Source organism: Saimiri boliviensis, chromosome 10, assembly GCF_048565385.1.
Source record: "Saimiri boliviensis isolate mSaiBol1 chromosome 10, mSaiBol1.pri, whole genome shotgun sequence".
Taxonomy (NCBI): Eukaryota; Metazoa; Chordata; class Mammalia; order Primates; family Cebidae; genus Saimiri; species Saimiri boliviensis.
Window position 1 is genome coordinate 28,597,428 of NC_133458.1, and position 17,238 is coordinate 28,614,665.

General features: G+C 61.2%; 1 protein-coding gene across 3 annotated transcripts in view; it reads right to left on the reverse strand.

The window, feature by feature from the left end:
• The window catches only part of LOC101030782 (filamin-C), a 30,135-nt gene extending 13,489 nt beyond the window's left edge, over positions 1-16,646 (reverse strand). For all 3 annotated transcript variants that reach the window (XM_039472760.2, XM_039472761.2, XM_039472759.2), the window contains exons 1-24: positions 16,058-16,646; positions 11,526-11,774; positions 9,895-9,992; positions 9,590-9,740; positions 9,385-9,503; positions 9,083-9,160; positions 8,720-8,882; positions 8,353-8,553; positions 6,911-7,048; positions 6,396-6,522; positions 6,107-6,243; positions 5,713-5,906; positions 5,510-5,623; positions 4,694-4,837; positions 4,361-4,484; positions 4,106-4,266; positions 3,749-3,839; positions 3,491-3,660; positions 3,163-3,280; positions 2,812-3,074; positions 1,821-2,418; positions 1,027-1,200; positions 755-917; positions 334-494 (exon numbers count right to left, since the gene is read on the reverse strand). In XM_039472760.2, coding sequence (XP_039328694.1) covers positions 334-494; positions 755-917; positions 1,027-1,200; positions 1,821-2,418; positions 2,812-3,074; positions 3,163-3,280; positions 3,491-3,660; positions 3,749-3,839; positions 4,106-4,266; positions 4,361-4,484; positions 4,694-4,837; positions 5,510-5,623; positions 5,713-5,906; positions 6,107-6,243; positions 6,396-6,522; positions 6,911-7,048; positions 8,353-8,553; positions 8,720-8,882; positions 9,083-9,160; positions 9,385-9,503; positions 9,590-9,740; positions 9,895-9,992; positions 11,526-11,774; positions 16,058-16,409 — 4,288 coding nt within the window. In that variant the 5' untranslated portion in view covers positions 16,410-16,646. The remainder of the gene's footprint in view (positions 1-333; positions 495-754; positions 918-1,026; positions 1,201-1,820; positions 2,419-2,811; positions 3,075-3,162; positions 3,281-3,490; positions 3,661-3,748; positions 3,840-4,105; positions 4,267-4,360; positions 4,485-4,693; positions 4,838-5,509; positions 5,624-5,712; positions 5,907-6,106; positions 6,244-6,395; positions 6,523-6,910; positions 7,049-8,352; positions 8,554-8,719; positions 8,883-9,082; positions 9,161-9,384; positions 9,504-9,589; positions 9,741-9,894; positions 9,993-11,525; positions 11,775-16,057) is intronic.
• Positions 16,647-17,238: the final 592 nt, after the last annotated feature.

Here is a 17,238-nt window from a genome sequence, read left to right on the forward strand (position 1 = left end):
TGGCCTGAGCTGGCAAGAGGAGACTGGGCTGCGTCTGAGTTTCTGGACACACAGTGAGCTGTGGACCTGCACAGCCAAGGTCTCGCACTCCGGGCAAGGAGCTAGGAGGCCAGAGTGGGTTCCTGGCCTTGACCTGGAGGGGCTGTCGTAGCCACCCTCACTGCCTGTCTGCCTCTGCCACGTCCTTCCTCTGGCTGGGCTCCACCCTGACCTGCTCTAGGCTGTCCTCTGTCTGAACGTTCTCATCCAACTTCCTTCCAGTTTCCCCCTCGTGGAGCGAGTGTCCCACACCCTCCCTTGTCTTTCCTGAGACCCCCACCGCTCTCTGCACACCTGGGATGGGCCTCCCCCCGAAGGTGATGTTGACGTCATAGTCTCCGGGGGTGAAGGGGATATACTCGACGGTGCAGCTCCCATCCTTGTTGTCCTTGCAGGACATCTTGGCTTCCGAGGGGCCCTCAATGGCTAGGCCGAGGCCCCCTGTGCCGGCTCCCCTGCGAGATGACACCCCCCATCAGCTTCGTAAGACCAGTGAGTGAGGATGGGGGAGTAGCGGAATGGGGGATAGGGAGGAAAGGCAGCAGGCCGCTGGGGGCCCACAGGAGGAGAAACGAGCTCCTGGGGGAGATCTGCTCCTGCCTCACCCCTGAGGGAGGATGGGGTGGGGCCGACGCACAGGCAGAGGGGTGAGCAAGGAGGGCGAGGGGCTGGGAAAGGGTGGCCACAGGCTCAGGCTAGCAAAGGGGGAGGGTACCTGGTCTCCACGGTGAAGCGGTTGGCCTTGTTGACCAAGCCACCCTCCAGGCCTGGCCCAAAGGCCCTGACACGGGTGGGATCACAGCCCTCAGTGACGCCCACTCGGAAAGGGCTCTTGGGCACAGCGACCTCATCATACAGGACCTCCACCAAATGCACTCCTGGAAGCCAGCCACGGGGCGTCCGTCAGGGAGTGTGGACCCCCACCACCCTCCTGCCCCAAGCGCGCTGTCATCACATCCCGGCCCTGCCCACTCGCCCGGCCCTCACCCTCTTCGTAGGCAGTGTACTGCACCCGGTAGGTGCCATCCCCATTGTCTGTCACGTAAGTGTCTGTCTTGGCACCCGAGGGGTTGAGCACGCGAGCCGTCACGTGGTTGCCGCCCGTGGCTGTCAGGGATCTTGCATCCACAGTGAACTCAGTGGTCACCTCCCGCAGGACACCTGAAACCCAGGAGAGGTGAACTCAGCAGGGGTTGGGGCAGCCTTCACACAGATGCTCCCATTCCTCTCCCCCTCCCCAACTCTCAGGCTGCTCCTCCAATCAGAGCCTGGGCCCCCCACCCTCCCCGGCACCCCTGTGAACTCCAGCCTCTGCCTTTACTCCCTTCTCCATGTAGCAACATTCTCTGTTGACATGAGTCACCCCCCAGGCTGTGGGCCTGGGTCTTGCATCCCTCTTAGCCAAGGTCTGACCCCTCACAGATGACCCATTCTCACTGTCTCCTGACTCTTGTCACCCTCTACCCCAAAGCTTTCCCCCTGGCTCCTCCAGAGCAGAGTTTCAGCTTTTTGGATCAGGGTACCCCTTAAGCAGATGAAAGAAGGAACCTCTCCAGAAAAACGCCCAGAGTCACGAGCAGTTTTGCCACAAGGGCAGAGGCCAATCTCCACCCCCTGGTCTTCCCGTGCAGTCCTTCTCTGGGGTTTCTGCGGCTGCCCGAGAGCCCTCCCCTCACCCCGGGTTGCTCTCCCGGCCCTCAGCTCTGCTTCCCTCCCTCCCACCAACTACCTGGGCCCTGGACCTGCTACGTGACCTTGCCCAGCTCCTCCTGTCCACTCACCATGTGGCTCAACACCAGGCCCTGAGACCTTGATGCCGCTGGTATCGACCGCGGGCTGCACGTGGACGCGGGTGGGGAATTTGGGCACAGGATGCCCGCCATACTTGATGGTGATGGTGTAGGTGCCAGGGAAGGCGGGGCTGTAGGTGATGTGGTAGGTGCCATCCGCGTTGTTGTGGATCAGCACCTCGGCCTTGACACCGGCGTCTGACAGGATCTCAATGGTCAGCTCCGCCTCGCCTGCCTCTGAGCAGTCCACAGTGAAGGTGGCTGCCTCCCCGGCCTTGCCGCGCTCCAGGCCTGGCCCGCTGGCCCGCACCTTGCTAGGGTCAAACACAGGCCGGATGGTGGCTTTGAAGGGCGAGCCGGGGATGTGGGCTTCGGCAAATAGGATGTTGATGGTGTACTCGCCCGGCTCCGTGGGCAGGTAGCTGACAGCACAGGAGCCATCACCATTGTCCTGGCACTCAATCTTGGCCTCGCAGGGGCCCTCCACGGTCAGCCCCAGGCCACCTGTGCCAGCCCCCTTGGTATCAATGGAGAACGGTGCCGGGGAGCCGACCAGTCCGCCCTTGAGACCGGGGCCATAAGCACAAACCTAGGAGAAGAGGCAGGTGTGTGGGTTCTCTGCACCTGGCCTCCCCATCCCAGCCAGGCCCCCCCAACTCATCACCTCCAACTGTGGCTGCTACTGCGGCCTGAGTGCTTTTAACAATTCCAGGATTTTTAACAATGACATGGAGGTAGACAGATGAAGCAATCTGTCCCAGTTAGTGGACCTGGGATTCCAGCCCAGGTCTCACTCCAAGACCAGGCTCTCAATAGCTAAGTTGTCTTCAAGGCAGGGGGTGGGGTGGGGCTGGCCTTGGCCCCATGTCCTTGGCTGTGCCCGCTCCAGCCACACAAGTCCCTCTGGCCTCTGCCCCTGTGACTCGTCCATCTTCCCAACAAGTCCCCAACTCCCAGCCCCAACCAGCTCCTGTCTCCTCACCTTGGAGGGATCAGGGGGAAGGACGCCCTCCACAGCAAAGGGGCTGCCAGGCACTGGGTGGCCATCGTAGGTGATGTCCACCTTGTAGGGCCCCTCCTCAGGGGGCATGTAGCGCACGGCCTGGGCTTCCGTGCCCCCGCACGGCTCCAGCTTGCAGGGGATGGGCCGGCGAGAGGGTGAAGTCATCCGCACGTCCAGCTGGCCCTGACCGCCAGCCCCTCGCGTGTTCACAGAGAAAGCTTGTTCCTGTCCCACGGCCACCTCTGCATGGAGGGCAAGCGACACCATGAGGAAACTGGTCTACCCCGCCCAAACACCCCTCATTCCCAGGGTGGCTCTTGCCCCACTTACTGCTGTTGAGGCCCTGAACTTTTATTTTGCTGAGGTCCAGCGGGGGTGCCACATTCACCACAAAGGGGCTCTTGGGGACAGGGTCCCCGCCATAGGTCACTGTGACTGCCATGTTGCCCTGTTGGGTACAATGGTAGGTCAGAACGGGGTGTAAGGCACGGTTCTGCAGCAACCCGATGGTGAATCTGAAGCTCAGATCCACGGAGAGAGTGACGGCAGGAGGCAGGGAAGGCACGGAGGAGCCAGAACTGGTCCCATGGGACTGGAGGAGGGACACCCAGGGCTCCGGCAGCCTGGCCGGGCAGGGGCGTGGGAGGGCAGAGCGCACCTGCTGGACAGCGGTGTACTTGACGGTGTAGGAGTAGTCATGGTTGTCAATGATCTCAAAGTCCCGCACAGCCTCGCCCTTGGCTGTCCCCGCAAACTGCACGTCCAGCTTGGCCTTGCCGGCTCCCTTGGTCAGCACCGTGAAGTGTGTGGGCTTCCCAACTTCCACACCTGGGGAGCCACCCAGAGATGTGGCAAGGGCCTGGCAGCCACCTAACCCCAACCTTGAGTCAGCCCCAGCCCCTGGTCAGACACTCACCTGTGCGATTCAGCCCAGGCCCCTCGGCCTTGACCTTGCTGGCATCATGGGATGGGTCCACCTTGATATGGAAGGGGCTGGCAGGGATCTCCTGGATGTGAAAGAGGCTCAGTCAGGGCTCTCGAGGGGACCACACCCCTGCTCTGGGCTAGGTGCTGGCTCAGGATGCCCCCAGGGGACCCAGCAGGGACAGGGGCAGCCCTCAAAAGAGCTCCCTTTGCTTTCTCTTTGGCACCCTGCCTCACACGGGAAGGGGTCCACCATGTCTGTGAAATCGTCCCTCCCTACCCCCAGTGACAGCATCTCCAGCTGCCTTGAGAGGTGCAGGCAGCTGTGACTACCCAGGGGCTCGAGTACCTGGTTGGCAAATAGCACCATGATGGTGTAGCGTCCGGCCCCTGGGGGTGTGTACTTGACCGTGAAGGTGTCGTTGTCATTCTTGATGATGTCAAAGTCGATGTCAGCCTCTGCAGGGCCCACCACACCGGGGGCACACTTGATGCCAATGCTCACGTCGCCTGCGGGGAAGGCGGGCACCGCTGTGAGTCGGGCTCAGACCCCCCTCAACCGCCCAACACCCCGACCGAATCCACCCCTTCTGCCTGGGCGAACCTTGCCCTGCCTCGCTGCAGTCCACCGTGAAGTAGGTGGGTTCGTTGGCCTTAAGGCCCGTCTTCTCCACGCCAGGGCCGTACACCTTCACCCGCTCTGGGTGGCTGCCCTCACCCACGTTCACCTGTGGGGAATAGGGGGAGGTTGCAGCTCAGCAGGGTGCCCTTCCTGAAGGCTCATCTTTCTGTCCAGCACACCTGGCCCAGCCTCATTGGCACCAGCCCAAGACTCAGTTCCAGCCTGAGCCCAGGGACAGCCAGGGGCTCCAGCAAGGGGTCCACCCTCCCTCGGGGCCCCCTGGCAGTGGGCACGGGGCAGGTTGGGAGGACGCACCCGGAAGGGGCTCTTGGGCACGTTTACGCCTCCCCAGGAGATGATGATGGTGTGCTTAATGGGCTTTGTGGGCACATAGGAGCAGCGGAAGGTGCCATCGCCGTTGGGGATCACCTTGATGTCGATGGGACAGCCGTCTGCGTCCTGTGGGCATCACGCGAGCAAAGATCACAGCTGTGGCCTCTGCAGAGCGCCCTCTGCTGGCCACAGGTGGACCCAGCACCTCTTTTCCCACAGCCAACAGGCTGGCACTCCCCGCCCCCACACCAGCCCCTGAGGCCACCTGAGCCCAGGCCCATGTGCTCTGGTGGCCAGAGCCCACCCTGGGAGCCTGGAGGCCTGGCTGAAAGCCATCTGTGTGGCTTACTTTCCCAGCCTAGGTTTCCTCATCTCTGAAATGTGTTGGACCAGAAGAATGTGGGCTAAATTTATGTTCCTAACATTGAATAATGAGTCTTTTAAAGAAGAACCACCCTCTTAGATCCTCGAGAATATGTTCATTAACCTCCAGGGGTCAATGGACACCAGTGTGAGAAACTGACTTGGGAAACCAATGTCTTACTCAATGAAACAATCTTTCAATTACAAATTAGCACAAGTGACTCTTTGGTGAAATACGTTTTTAGGTTATGATCTGTAAGACAACACAAAATTAAAAATTTTCCATGGTACTGATGGGCCCATGAGAATCAGTCCTGCCTGATCTTCTGTGATGCTATCATTTCCTGCTGGGAAGCCTCTGCCTCTAGCCTAGCCCTGTCTTCCAGGGTCCCTGCCATGGGTAGTAAGGGCTGCAGAGACTGGGCAATCCCCTACCTGGGCATAGAGCTTCAGGTCTCCCTTGCCAGCTGCACGGGCATCAATGGTGAACTCAGCAGGCTTGTCCACAATGCAGCCAGTAGGCTCCAGGCCGGGCCCAAAGGCCTTCACCTGTGCAGAGGGAAGAGGGCTGGGTTGGGGACCGGAGGAGAACCAGCTTGCCCAACCCCTGGAGCATTGTGCCAGAGCTGGGACCACACCTTATCTGGAAAGCAGTCAGGTGGGGCAGGCAGGATGTGGGCAATGAAGGGTGAGTCTCGGATGTCCTCGTCGTCACAGATGACATGCACGGCGTACTCCCCAGGCTCCGTGGGCCAGTACCGCACATCGCAGGAGCCATCCCCCTTGTCGTCACATTCGATCTTGGCTTGTGAGGGCCCCTCGATGGAGAAGCCTGGGGCGAGGTGGGGGAGGGTTGGTGGGTCCAGCATCTGGCAAGACTCTTCCGTCCCCCAGCTATCCTCTGGCCTCCCTCATGTCTGAGCTCCCTGCTCACCCCAGGGCTCCCCAGCATGCTTACTGCACCCATTACCCCCAGTGACCCCCACCGCCCTCCCCTGCAGCACTCCCTCCTCCTGCCTCCCAGCTACTTACCCAGTGTCCCCACCTCGGTGCCAATGGCTTCCACCACAAAATCAGCTGACTTGCCCACCTGGCCAGTCTCCAAACCAGGACCCCAGGCCCGGACCTTTTGCACTCCTGCCTCTGGGCTCACCTGTACCTCAAAGGGGCTGGGCAGAGAGGGAGCTGGTGTCCATGCCAGGAAGTATCCCTCCCAGGCCCCCCTCCAGCTCCCTTCAAACTCCCCCGCAGCCTGCTGCCCCTCGTCCCTTCCTGTAATCGCCTAGATGGGACAGCATGGGGGGGGGCGCAAGGTACTCACCTGCGAGGGATGGCGTAGCCGCCCCACGTGATGGTCACCACATACTTCCCAGGCACCACCGGGTAGTACTCGCACTCGAACACACCATCCCCAGCCTCCCGAATCTTCACCGGCTCCTCTGTGCCCTCTGAGGAGGTGGGGGTGGAGTGGGGGAGAAGGCAGATCAATATCCTTGATGTCCCAGCTCTTCCATCCCCTCCAGGAGCAATTGGGACCCTGGCCCAGCCCGAGGGCAGTGCTCTAGTGGGCAGTGCTGAAACTCAGGGCAGGTACCACTTGTCACCCCCGTGCATAACACCCTGTACAGCACTTAGGGTGGAGAGAATCATTCCTGGCTTGCAGACTGAGAAACTGAGGCAGAGAGGAAACAATGTGCTTGAGATTCTGGGGTGCCGCTGGTGACTGTGGAGCTATGGTGCTGGCTGTCACTGCCCTCTGGGAAGCAGAACCACTGGCCATACTTCCTCCCTGATTCGCCCAGCCCCACCCCCACGACCCTGGGCTCTGGCACTCACTTGGCCCCTTAACTGTGACTTTGAGCTCCCCGCTGCCGGCACCCTTGGTAAACACCTTGAAGTCAGCCACCTCTTTCACACGAACACCCTTGGGCTGCAGGCCTCGCCCAGAGGCACGGCAGGCGTTGGGGTTACAGGCTGGGGGAAGAGAAGAGAGGAGGTTGGGGGTGTTGAGGGGTCTTGGATAGAGGCTCAGCCCCCACCTCCCTGTGCACAGTCCTTCTAATCCCTCCCAGGCATAGGCCGGGGCCCACAGCCCTGCTCTGGAGCCCTTTGTGCCCCCAACATAACCGGGGCTGCAGGGCTGGAGCTGGCTACAGGTCCCAGACCAGACAGGCCACAAGAAAGCTTCTGAGCCAGTGCCACTGGGGAAATGCTTGGCAGAGCTGGGCTGAGAGTGGGCTCAGAGAGACAGGGAAGGTCCCTTTACCCACCCCTAGGCCTCTAGAGCCCTCTGTGCCCTCTCAGAGCACCAAAGCAACCTTAGGATCTAAGTCATGCCACAACACATTCAGCAACGCCGTGGAACAAGAGCTGCTTCAGATAACTTGAAGCCTGCCACAGAACACAGGCAATGTGTGGAAATCAACCTCCCACAGACTGTGGCCAGTGGCAATGAGCCCAGACCTTGCCACGGAACACAGGCAAAGGAATGGGAATCTCAGTCTGCCACAGGAGCCAGGAAATGGCATGGAACCCACAGGTGCTACAAAACAGGCAACGACACATATTCCTGGGCTACCATGACCATAGGCGATGGCACCGCTCAAGGGGGACCACAGAACACAGGCAACGCCTCAGAGCCCAGATTTCACCAGAGAAATCATCAGGCAAGTGGCAAAGACACTAGACCTGCCACAGAACACAGACAATGCCATGGAACCTGGGGCCTGCCACAGAATGCCACGGAAGGGGTCGATTTCACACTGCCCGGGTCATGCCACACAGCACAGGTAAGGCCAGTCAGCTATGGCCAGGCCTGGCCCCACCTCCACTGGAGAGCACTAAAGTGGCACCACTCCCTTGGCCTGGTGAACGATGGGCACTGAGTGCAGGGAGAGAACAAGTGGGGCAGTCACCACCCGAGGGCCTGGCGTGTGGGCAGCACTCCCTAGATACGCCCCGACACGTACGGCCCCATCACTTCCACTCAGCCCTCCCAGGTGGCACGTGTTTTGGGACCCTTCGGTATGGCCACCACGCCTGCTCTTAGGGACTCCAGCCATCTTGGGGGTGGGGTGGAAGGCTCAGGGAGGGGGTCTCTGCAGAGCCCCTCCCCGGCTCTTCCTCCTGTCCCTTGCAAGCCTCAGGCAGCTGTGCCCCTCTGCCACACGGCGTTAGTGCTTCATGTCCCACCAGTCCTCAGGCCCGGAACTTGATGGCAATTCTCTGCATCCTGACTTGGGTGAGGGCTACTGTGGGGAGTGGTGAGGGGCCCTTACCTTCCGCCACGTGGACAGGGAAAGGACTTCGGGTGATGGGGGCACCCGCAAAGGCCACATGCACAGTGTGTGGCCCCTCCATGACAGGTCTGTATGTGCAGCGGAACGTGCTATCGCCCTTGTCCTCCAGGGCCACCTCCACTGTGTCGCGCCGGCCCTGTGGGTCCACGATCACCACAGCAACATCACCAGTGCCAGCCCCTGCCACAAACAGAGGCCGTCAGCACCACTCTGGACACACACAGCTGCCCCAGTGCCCTCACTCTGAGGCTGGTCACCCTCTGGCTGGTATCCCTGCCCCAGCACCCCTCACACAGCCCCACACCGTCAGGGGCTTTCCTCCTGCACCCCCTGGGGCCCATCCTACCCGCAGTGTAGATGTCAAAGTAGGTGGGTTTGTTGGCCACATTGCCCACAGGTTCCAGGCCAGGGCCACGTGCTGACACCTTGTTGGCATCCCCCAGAGCCATGCCCACATTCACCTCAAAGGGGCTGCGTTCGATGTTCTGACCAGCAAAGAGCACGGTCACCTAGGGGTCAGAGGTCAAAGGTTAGCTTTTAGGGGAGAGCCGTCCCGAGATGGGGCAGAGGGCACAGCCATGCCAAGGAGGGTGAGAGGCAAGCAGCCGGGGCTCTGGGCAGGGGCGAGGTGCAGGCTGAGAGAGGGGTCCATGCAGCTGGAGCCAAGGATGTGAACAGTAGGACGGGCAGGGGGCCTCAAGGGAGATACCTTGTGTAACCCAGCAACCTTGGGCACATAGGAGACAGCGTAGGTGCGGTCCTTGTCATTGTTGGGAACCACCTTGGCCTATTGGGAAGGACAAAGATTGGAAGCCTCTCGAATGACTGTAGTCCCTCCTGACCCCACAGCGCCTTAGGCACCCCAGCCCCATGAAGCCCCTCTGGCGACACCTTCCCCACAGCACAGTATGCGGCTCTGGCAGTCACTTCTGGGCCATTTCTATTGTTGGGCCCACACTCTCCAGTTCCAATCCCAAGCAAATCCCTCTGTCCCCAGCAGCCTCTGCATACCTCCTCGGTGTGGCCTTCGGGGTCCTCGATGTAGACCAGCACCTCACCCACACCGGCGTCCACCGTCTGCACGGTGAAGTGGGCAGGCTGCAGCACGGTGTTGCCCTGCGGCTCGATGCCTGCGGGGCGGGAGCGGAGCCCAGGTTACACAGGGAGCCTCCGCGTGCCCAGCTCCCCAGCAGGGCCACCAGGGGCTCACACGTACCAGGACCGTAAGCGATGGCTTTCTTGGGGTTCAGCTGCTTGGATCGAACAGGGGCACCAGGTTTGAGCTTGGCCTTGGGGAACTGGGACAGGTAGGTCATGACAGAATGCTCATCCACGTTGGGGTCCACGATCTCCTCGGGGGCGATAACCTGCGGTGGAAGGGACTGATGTCACACGGCACCCTCTTTTCCCAGCAGCCCCAGTCTCCCCCTACACCCTGGCCAGGTATCCTTACAGACCCAACCTCTGCCCCTGCCCCCCGCCCCCTGCCCCCCTGCCCCCCTGCCCCATCTGTGTATGTACCTGAGGCACCCCAAGCCAGTCATCAGCCTGCTGCATGGCCTCCCGGGCGTTCTGTACAGGCTGGTTGGGGTCCCAGGCCTCCCAGTCGGGGCAGAGACCTGGAGAGGTGACGGAGGGAGACGATGGTGAGGGAGGGACAGCCAGCCGGCCAGGACGCAGGGCATTTGTTCACCCCACACCCTCAGAGCCTGTGGCTTCACGCCCCCTCCCACCAGCTCTAGGCCCTGACCAGCCAGGTTCCTGCTGACCCCATCAGCTGAAAGGCCCCTCACCACATAGGGGCACGACAGCCCTCCCCACTACCAACAATGAGGCCTTTCTGCCCTGGCTGACGCAGCCTGGCACCAGCCCTGCTGGCCGGCCTCCTGCCTGCCCAGGCCCCAGCTCAGACCTTGAAGCCCAAACCCTGGGAGGGTACCGTCTCAGATATCTCTTGCTCATTCAGCTTTCTCAGGGTGGGCAGAGGAGGTCAGAGTGCCTGTCCCACATACGCCCCTGACATTCCCTAGAAGGCCTCCTCACAGCTACCTGAAAGCCCTAGATCTCCAAGCACTTTCCACACCAGTCTGAGGGCATAAGACTCCCTATTCCTTCTAACTGCCCACTTGGGGAAACTGAGGCATTAGAGGGCCTGTGGGGAGAGAATGACTTCTCCTCTGCAGCCCTCAGGAACCCCGCCCTCCTAACAGGAAGGATGCCGAGGCAGCCCCAGATCACTCCTGTGAAGGGTGCAAGTGACAGGGCACTTGGTTCAGGCCAGAGCTGAAGGAGGGGGACAGCACGCATTTTCGGGGAGAGGGCTGGCTCAAGGCTGGAATCCATGACTCGCTGGAACAGCTGAGCTCACTGCTGGCAGCCACACCAGCTATGGGCCATGGCTCAGCAGCTGGGAATGCGTCCCGGGAGGCTATGCCCCCGCCTCCCACCCCCTGCTCCCCAGCTGACCCCAGGGTGGAGGAGGATTGTCCCAAGGGACTGCGACTCCTGGGGAAAGCCTATCTTTTTGGGAGATGAGGCGCAGAAAGGGAGCTGCTCATGGGGTATCCTCTAGCTAGTGATGCCTGGGTTTTTTCATGGCCCCTGAGCTCCCCTCACTTGACCAGGCCAGGACCTACACGGAGAAGGGGCAAGGCTGGGTCACCTGCTACTGGGCAGTGCTCCACTGACCTCATCCCACATCAGCCTGAGCCTCAAACCCTTGTCAAAGCCATCCCAGGGTCTCCCAGAGAAGAGGCTTCCCTGGGTCTAACTCTTGGTCTTACTACAAGTCCCACCACACTGCCTGTCTCTCGGCTCGGCAGGAATAGTGCCTTCTGGCACAGTGAAAAGTTCATGGGGCAGGGGCTCCAGGCCCTGGGCTCTAGGTGGTTCTGCCACAGATAAGCTGTGTGATCTTGAATAAGTCGCTGGCCCTCTCTGGGCCATGGTGTCCTTGTCAGTAAAATAAGGAGTTTTAAACCTCTGTTGGCTCTGTGAAATCTGGCACACTCTTCGGGTAGGACCTGCCACCAGCAGACAGCCGCAGCTGGAGGAGGGCAAACCCCGCAGGATCCTGCCCCCCAGAGCATTCTGACAACCACCGGCCTCGTCCCCTATGTCTTTGAGAGCTAAGGGCTTCATGCTGTGCTCACCAGGGGCGCAGTTGTCCACCAGGGCGCCCAGAGCTTTGCCGTCCTGCCAGTCACGGTTGAAGTTGGTGATGGGCAGCTGGGGCACCTTGTTCTGGATCCAGCCGAGCAGTCGCTGCTTGGGCGTCTGTTTGCGGGCATCCTCATCATCCTCATCCTCCCACATGGGCATGGAGATGGAGTAGTGCAGGATCAGCGTCCAGATCAGGCCCAGGATCAGCTTCAGGTTCCCATCCACGATGGCCTTGCTGTCTGCAGAGGGGAGGGCACAGGCGGGCTTACAGTCACCCCCGCTCTCCTGCCCCAGAGCTCCCTACCTCGCTTGCCCAGCTCCTCAGCCAGAGCCCTGGGGTCAGGCCTCTCGTCTCTGCTACCCAGCCCTCTCCCTCCTGAGAGGCCCCACTCAGATGCCAAGTCCTTTACAAGGCCCTTCGGTTAGAAGTCTGCTTCTCTGTGTTCCTGCGGCTCTGGAAGGTACCCTCACCTCTGCTACAGCAGGTGAGTCTGCCTCCTGTCTGTGTAATTATCTGGTTTCTGTCTGGCCCTGTGGGATCGTAAGGCTCCCAGGGCAGAGCCTTTTTGTCTTGTTAACAGTTCTACTGAGGTATGCTTGACACACGCGCTACGTCAACTGCACAAGCTAGGAAGTGAAGTTTGAGAAGCTTTGACACTGTGGACATCTCCATAAAGCCATCACCACAGATCGAGAATAATAAAGGTACCATCCATCACTCCCCAAAGTTGCCTTGCTCACAGCCCTTTGTGAGCCCTCTCTCCTGCTGCCCCTGTCGTTCCGTTCCAAGCAACAACTGATCTGCTTTCTCTCATGATAGATGCTTTGTATTTCCTAGAGTGTTATATGGGTGGAATCACACATTCTATACTTTTTTTTTTTTTGTCTGCTTTCACTTTAGACACTAGGTTTTATCTTTCTACAATGAAGGTCTTGAACTTAGTAAGGTCTCAATACATAATGGTTGAATGAATGAATATTTTAAACTGGAGTGGAGTAGCACCAGGTTGCACTCACACTCTACCCTGAATGCCAGAAAGGGCTTTAGAAACCAAGGGATTCTGATAGCAGGGTCGGGGTGGGCGGGTGGGGGGTCTAGTACATTCTCAGTTAAGGCTTGGAAGTCATGTTGTCAAAGGCTGGGGGCCGGAGGGACTCCAGGAGCTGACACACTCCACCCATCACCTCCTTTGAGGAATCCTTTAAGCCAGAACTGGTTCCTCAAGATTTGGGGGGGGCTAGTTCCCCCTTGACAATCAGAAAGAAATATCCAGAAGCCTGGGGTGACCTAGAGTGAAGACAGATCTTTGGAATTCAGCTTACTTGTAAAGGGCAACGAAGTTCTGAAATCTATCAGCTTCCCAAAGCACTGCTTTCAGGAGGCTGGAAGTGGGTGGGAGACTTGGTCTTGTTTACTGTCGTTGCCCAAGTGATGGGAGAGGGTGGAGTGGACTCCCCTCCCACTTCTTATCCCCTCCACCCTTCCCCAGACCTTGGGGCAGTGCCTGAGAAACCCCAAGGCATCCCCTGCCCCACTCCCACCGGCCCCGGGAGGGCTGCCTCAGTCTCCCTGTCCCTTTAGCTGGGGCTCTGGCCTCCTGGGCTCCCCCACCCTGTCACTGATTCATCCTTCCTTCCCCAGCAGCTCCCCAACCCGCCCCCTTCCCCTGGCTCCACTGCAGCACAATGGTTTGGCAGCTTTCAGATTCCATGACACACTCACTCGCTGCCTCCCGGTGCTTTCTCTCAAACACACAGGCGCTGACACTTTCACACAGTCTGGACGCCCCTGTGCCCCCGGCCTCTCACAACCCCGGCAGCCTCCAAAGCCAGTGCTCACACGCCCAGAAGTACTTCTTGCAAATTGGAGCCAGACCCCTGGGCAGGAAGCCTTGAGGCTGCAGGGGTTGGAGGGGGTATGTAGATGAGGAGGGTGGTCATTCATATTTGCTGGAGAGGGAGGTTTCTCCCCAGCAACTGGCCCTGGGCCAGACAGCAAGTGGTCCAGGCCTGGTGCAGAAGAAGGACAGTGGGGCCCCGACTCCTACTCTGGGAGCAATGACCTCCCTCTCCCTCCTCCCTCTCAGAGGCCAGGCAGAAGAGAGGAGCTCAGTGCCACCAGGGCCCACCAAGCACTTCTCCATCTGCCTTAGGGCTACCCCCAAAGGAGTGGGAGGAGCCAGACAGCTAGTTCCTGAGGCCACCCCAGGCCTCAAATAGAGGGGGAGGAGAAGGCTGGGCCTAGGGAGGTGCTGGGACAGCTGCTGCCCCCTCCAGCCCCTCCCTCGGTTGTTGGCTCCTAGAGAGGGAATAGCAACTGGGGAACAGCTGCGGGACAGAGCTGCCTCATAGGCCTCTTTGTTCGGAGGGGGACGAGGGGCAGTGGAGGGCCAGGACAAGGTGGTGCGGATACGAAGGGCACAGCTCCTTTAGCCTGTGCTCAGTGCCCCTTCTTCAGGTGGACCTGGATCCCAGGTCCCACACCAGACCCTGATCTCCCTTCTAGAAAGAGAAGTGGGGAGTCTTTCTGACACCCCGTCAGGTGCTCAGATGCTGGATTTCAGTGCTGAGACCATACTCAGAAGGAGGCCCCCTGGGTAGCCCCTTCCCACCGCTAAATGGAGTCAGGGAGCTAGCAGAAGCAGGATGCCCCCCTCGTGGGCAGCGCCTTTGACCTCCTCATGGTGCGGCACCCCAGCAGGTCGCTTGTGTCCCCTCCCCTCCAGCCTCCGCCTGGGGCCAGCAGCTGAATTGCTGACAGCTTATCTCATCAGCGCCAGTGAGCAACTTGGCCCAAATGGGGACTGCCTCCCCTGCCTCCCCGCAGGAACCTGGGAGCTTCCCTCCCACCCCCAGCCAGCTTTTGCTTCTTCCCCTCGGCTCGGGCCCCTCCTCCGCTGAGCCAAGGGGGCCGGAGCCGAGCACCACCACGGGGGAGGGGAGAGGTGCGCTCAGGAAGGACACGGCCTGGAGAGGGGCCGGGAGCCTCCGGCAGGCTGGAGGGGAGGGGAAAGCTGAGCAGTTTCCTATAAAGTCTTCGGAGGCCTCCCGCTCTTCCGCTAGACCCCACCTGGGACAGTCAGTCTGGCCTTTCAAACCCCAGCCTGCTGAGGATGCCAGCCCAGGGCTGACTTCTCTCTGACACCTCAGCCTCCATCACGTAACCCTCAGCCTCTCTACATACTCCAGGCCCCCTCCCCCACCCCCTGCCCTCAGCCTTGTCCTTCTGGAAAGCTCAGAGACATCTGCTGTGTCACGGAGGCAGGGCTATTTCCAGGGCAGGCGGGTGGGGTGGGGGGGCAATATTGGGGCAGGAGCGGGTAAGGGCTAGGGAGGGGACTGGATGGGGCAGAGGGCCCCGGGCTGACCTCAGCTGCTATATCAGGAAGCCTAGAGGTGGCCCCGAGGGAGAGTGGGGCTGACAGACATCCAGTCATCTGGAGAAGTCTCAGAGAGCAGCCTGTGTGGGGCCCACCTGGCCCCACGTGAAACTCCGCTCTTGGGGCTGGAGATCCCTGTCCAGGGACCCTGTACTGCAAATCCCAGCAGGGTTCTTAAGAGCTCTCCTTGGGGGTGGGAGAGCTCCCCTAGGCCACCAGCCTCAGGGATGGATGACTGCAAGACTCAGGGCAGGACCGCCTCCTGCCACTCCAAGCCCACCCTTGGCGTCTCCGCTCCCAAGACTGGAGTCCCTCCCCGCCCCCACCCTGCACTACACACCTTCCAAATCTGGTTACACTCAATGACTTCCTCCCTTCCACAGGCCTTCCCCTCCCTCCCCGCAGCCCAGACCGTTAGCTGCAGCCAATCCCGGGGTAGGGGGTGGGCTGGGGCAGGGCCTGACGTGCGGAAGCCCCCTCCGCAGCAGGCTGAAGCTGGAGGAGGACATGCAGGGGTTAAGTCTCCCCGCGCTCGCTCAGTGCCTTTTTAGGTTTCTGAGGCTGGGCCCTGCCGGCCCTGGCCCCCAGGCCTGAACCCAGCTGCTGAGCACATGCACGCCGAGGGCCTCCCGCGCCAGCTCCCCTCGGCCCCAGGGCCCGCAGACGCGGGCGGTGGTTGCGACCTGTCTTCAGCCCTCTCCCGGGCTGCAGAGGGGTTGTGAGGCTGGGGAGCCACTTGCTTTGTTGGGGGCGGGGAGGTGCCCCCAGGACTCAGTGACAGGCATTGGTTCTGTCCTCCCAAGTGTGGGCTGGGGTTGCCCGATGGAAGGAAATGGGACAGTGAGCGGAGGCGAGCGGTGGGAGTGTGCGTGGGGAGGCTGCAGCTGGAGGACTCGCAAACCCTAAGGCCTGGACTCCTCGGCGCACCCAGGGCTGCTCGCTGTCCCCAGAGGGAGTGCGGGCAGTGCCCGTGGCCCGCGTCGGTGGGTGGGAGGGCTGGGGCCGGGGTCCTCTCTCTGTACCAGGGGGTCGCCCTCTGCCCTGTCTCTCAACTCCCGGTTCGCCTACCTCGCACTTGTGTCCCCTGCCCCATGGGACGACCCTACCCCCGCCGCGCCCGTGTCCTTGTCCCCCGTACTGACCTATGGACACGAGCTTGATGTGCTCGCGCTCCAGGAACTCGAGGGCCACGGATACGTTCTCCAGCTTCATTTGGCGGAAGTTGGGGCGCGGGTGGAACTTGCGGTACATGCGCTTCTGGCTGAGCACCTCGAGCAGCGCGATGAGCCGCAGCCCGTCGCTGAGGTCGCGCTGCAGGTCGGTCAGGCGCTTGCCCACGCACTTGAGATGCTCGTTGCACCAGCGCGTGAACGTGTTCTGCTGGATCTTCTTCCACGGCGCGTCCTCCGCCAGGTCCTTCTCCGTGGACGGCATGTCGTCCACCTCGTCTCCCAGGCCGAGGCCGGAGTCCGAGTAGCCGCTGTTGTTCATCATGCTGGCGTGGGCTGGGGCTGCGTCCGGGACTGGGGCCGGGGATTCGGCTGTCGGGCGCTGTCGGGGCTGTCGGGGCTGTCGGGGCGCGACCACGGGACTAGCTGCCCTGCGCTGCTCTGCGCTCCTCTCCAACTTCTCTCGCTCCGGGGCTGGCGAGGCTTGGCGGGGCTCTGCCGCTCTCTGGCTCTCTCTCTCCCTCCGGGGGCGGAGCGGTGCTCGGGAAGTGGCGGCCAGGCCCAGGCGGGGGGTTTAAGAAGCCCCTGGGCCGCCGCCCCCCCGCCGCGCCCGCGGCCCCCGGGTCCACGTCAGAGCGCCGGCCTCCCAGGAATGCCGCCCGGCCCGCGGGTGGGGGCCGCGCCGCGCAGGACGTCCCGCCCCCGGCGCCCCTCCCCCGCGCTGCCAGAGCAGCAGGACAGGGTTGGGGGCTCCCGGGGCTCCCACCTCCTGGACCCCCGGTGCCGCCGCGAAAGGTGGCGGGGAGGGCGGACAGTTCTCCATCCACACCCAACACACCAAACTAAGCATTGTCAGGAATGAAATAGTACTCCTTCCACACCCCGCAGGCGCCAAAGAGGTAAATGGGGAAACCGAGGCCACTGGTTAGGGCTAAACCCACTGATCTGGTGTTGACAGAATTTTCTAGACTAGCTGGTGGGAAGCTGCTGACAGATCCTTCGAGGGCTGGCTCCTAGCCCAGGGCATTGTCCACCTGTGGACAGGGAAGGGAAGTGTGCGTGCTTGCACAGAGACGGCCTGAAAGAAGCAGGGACCTGGCCCATGCCAATGAAGGAGAAGCCTGAGGTGGTGGGGGGCTGCCTCTGGCCATTGC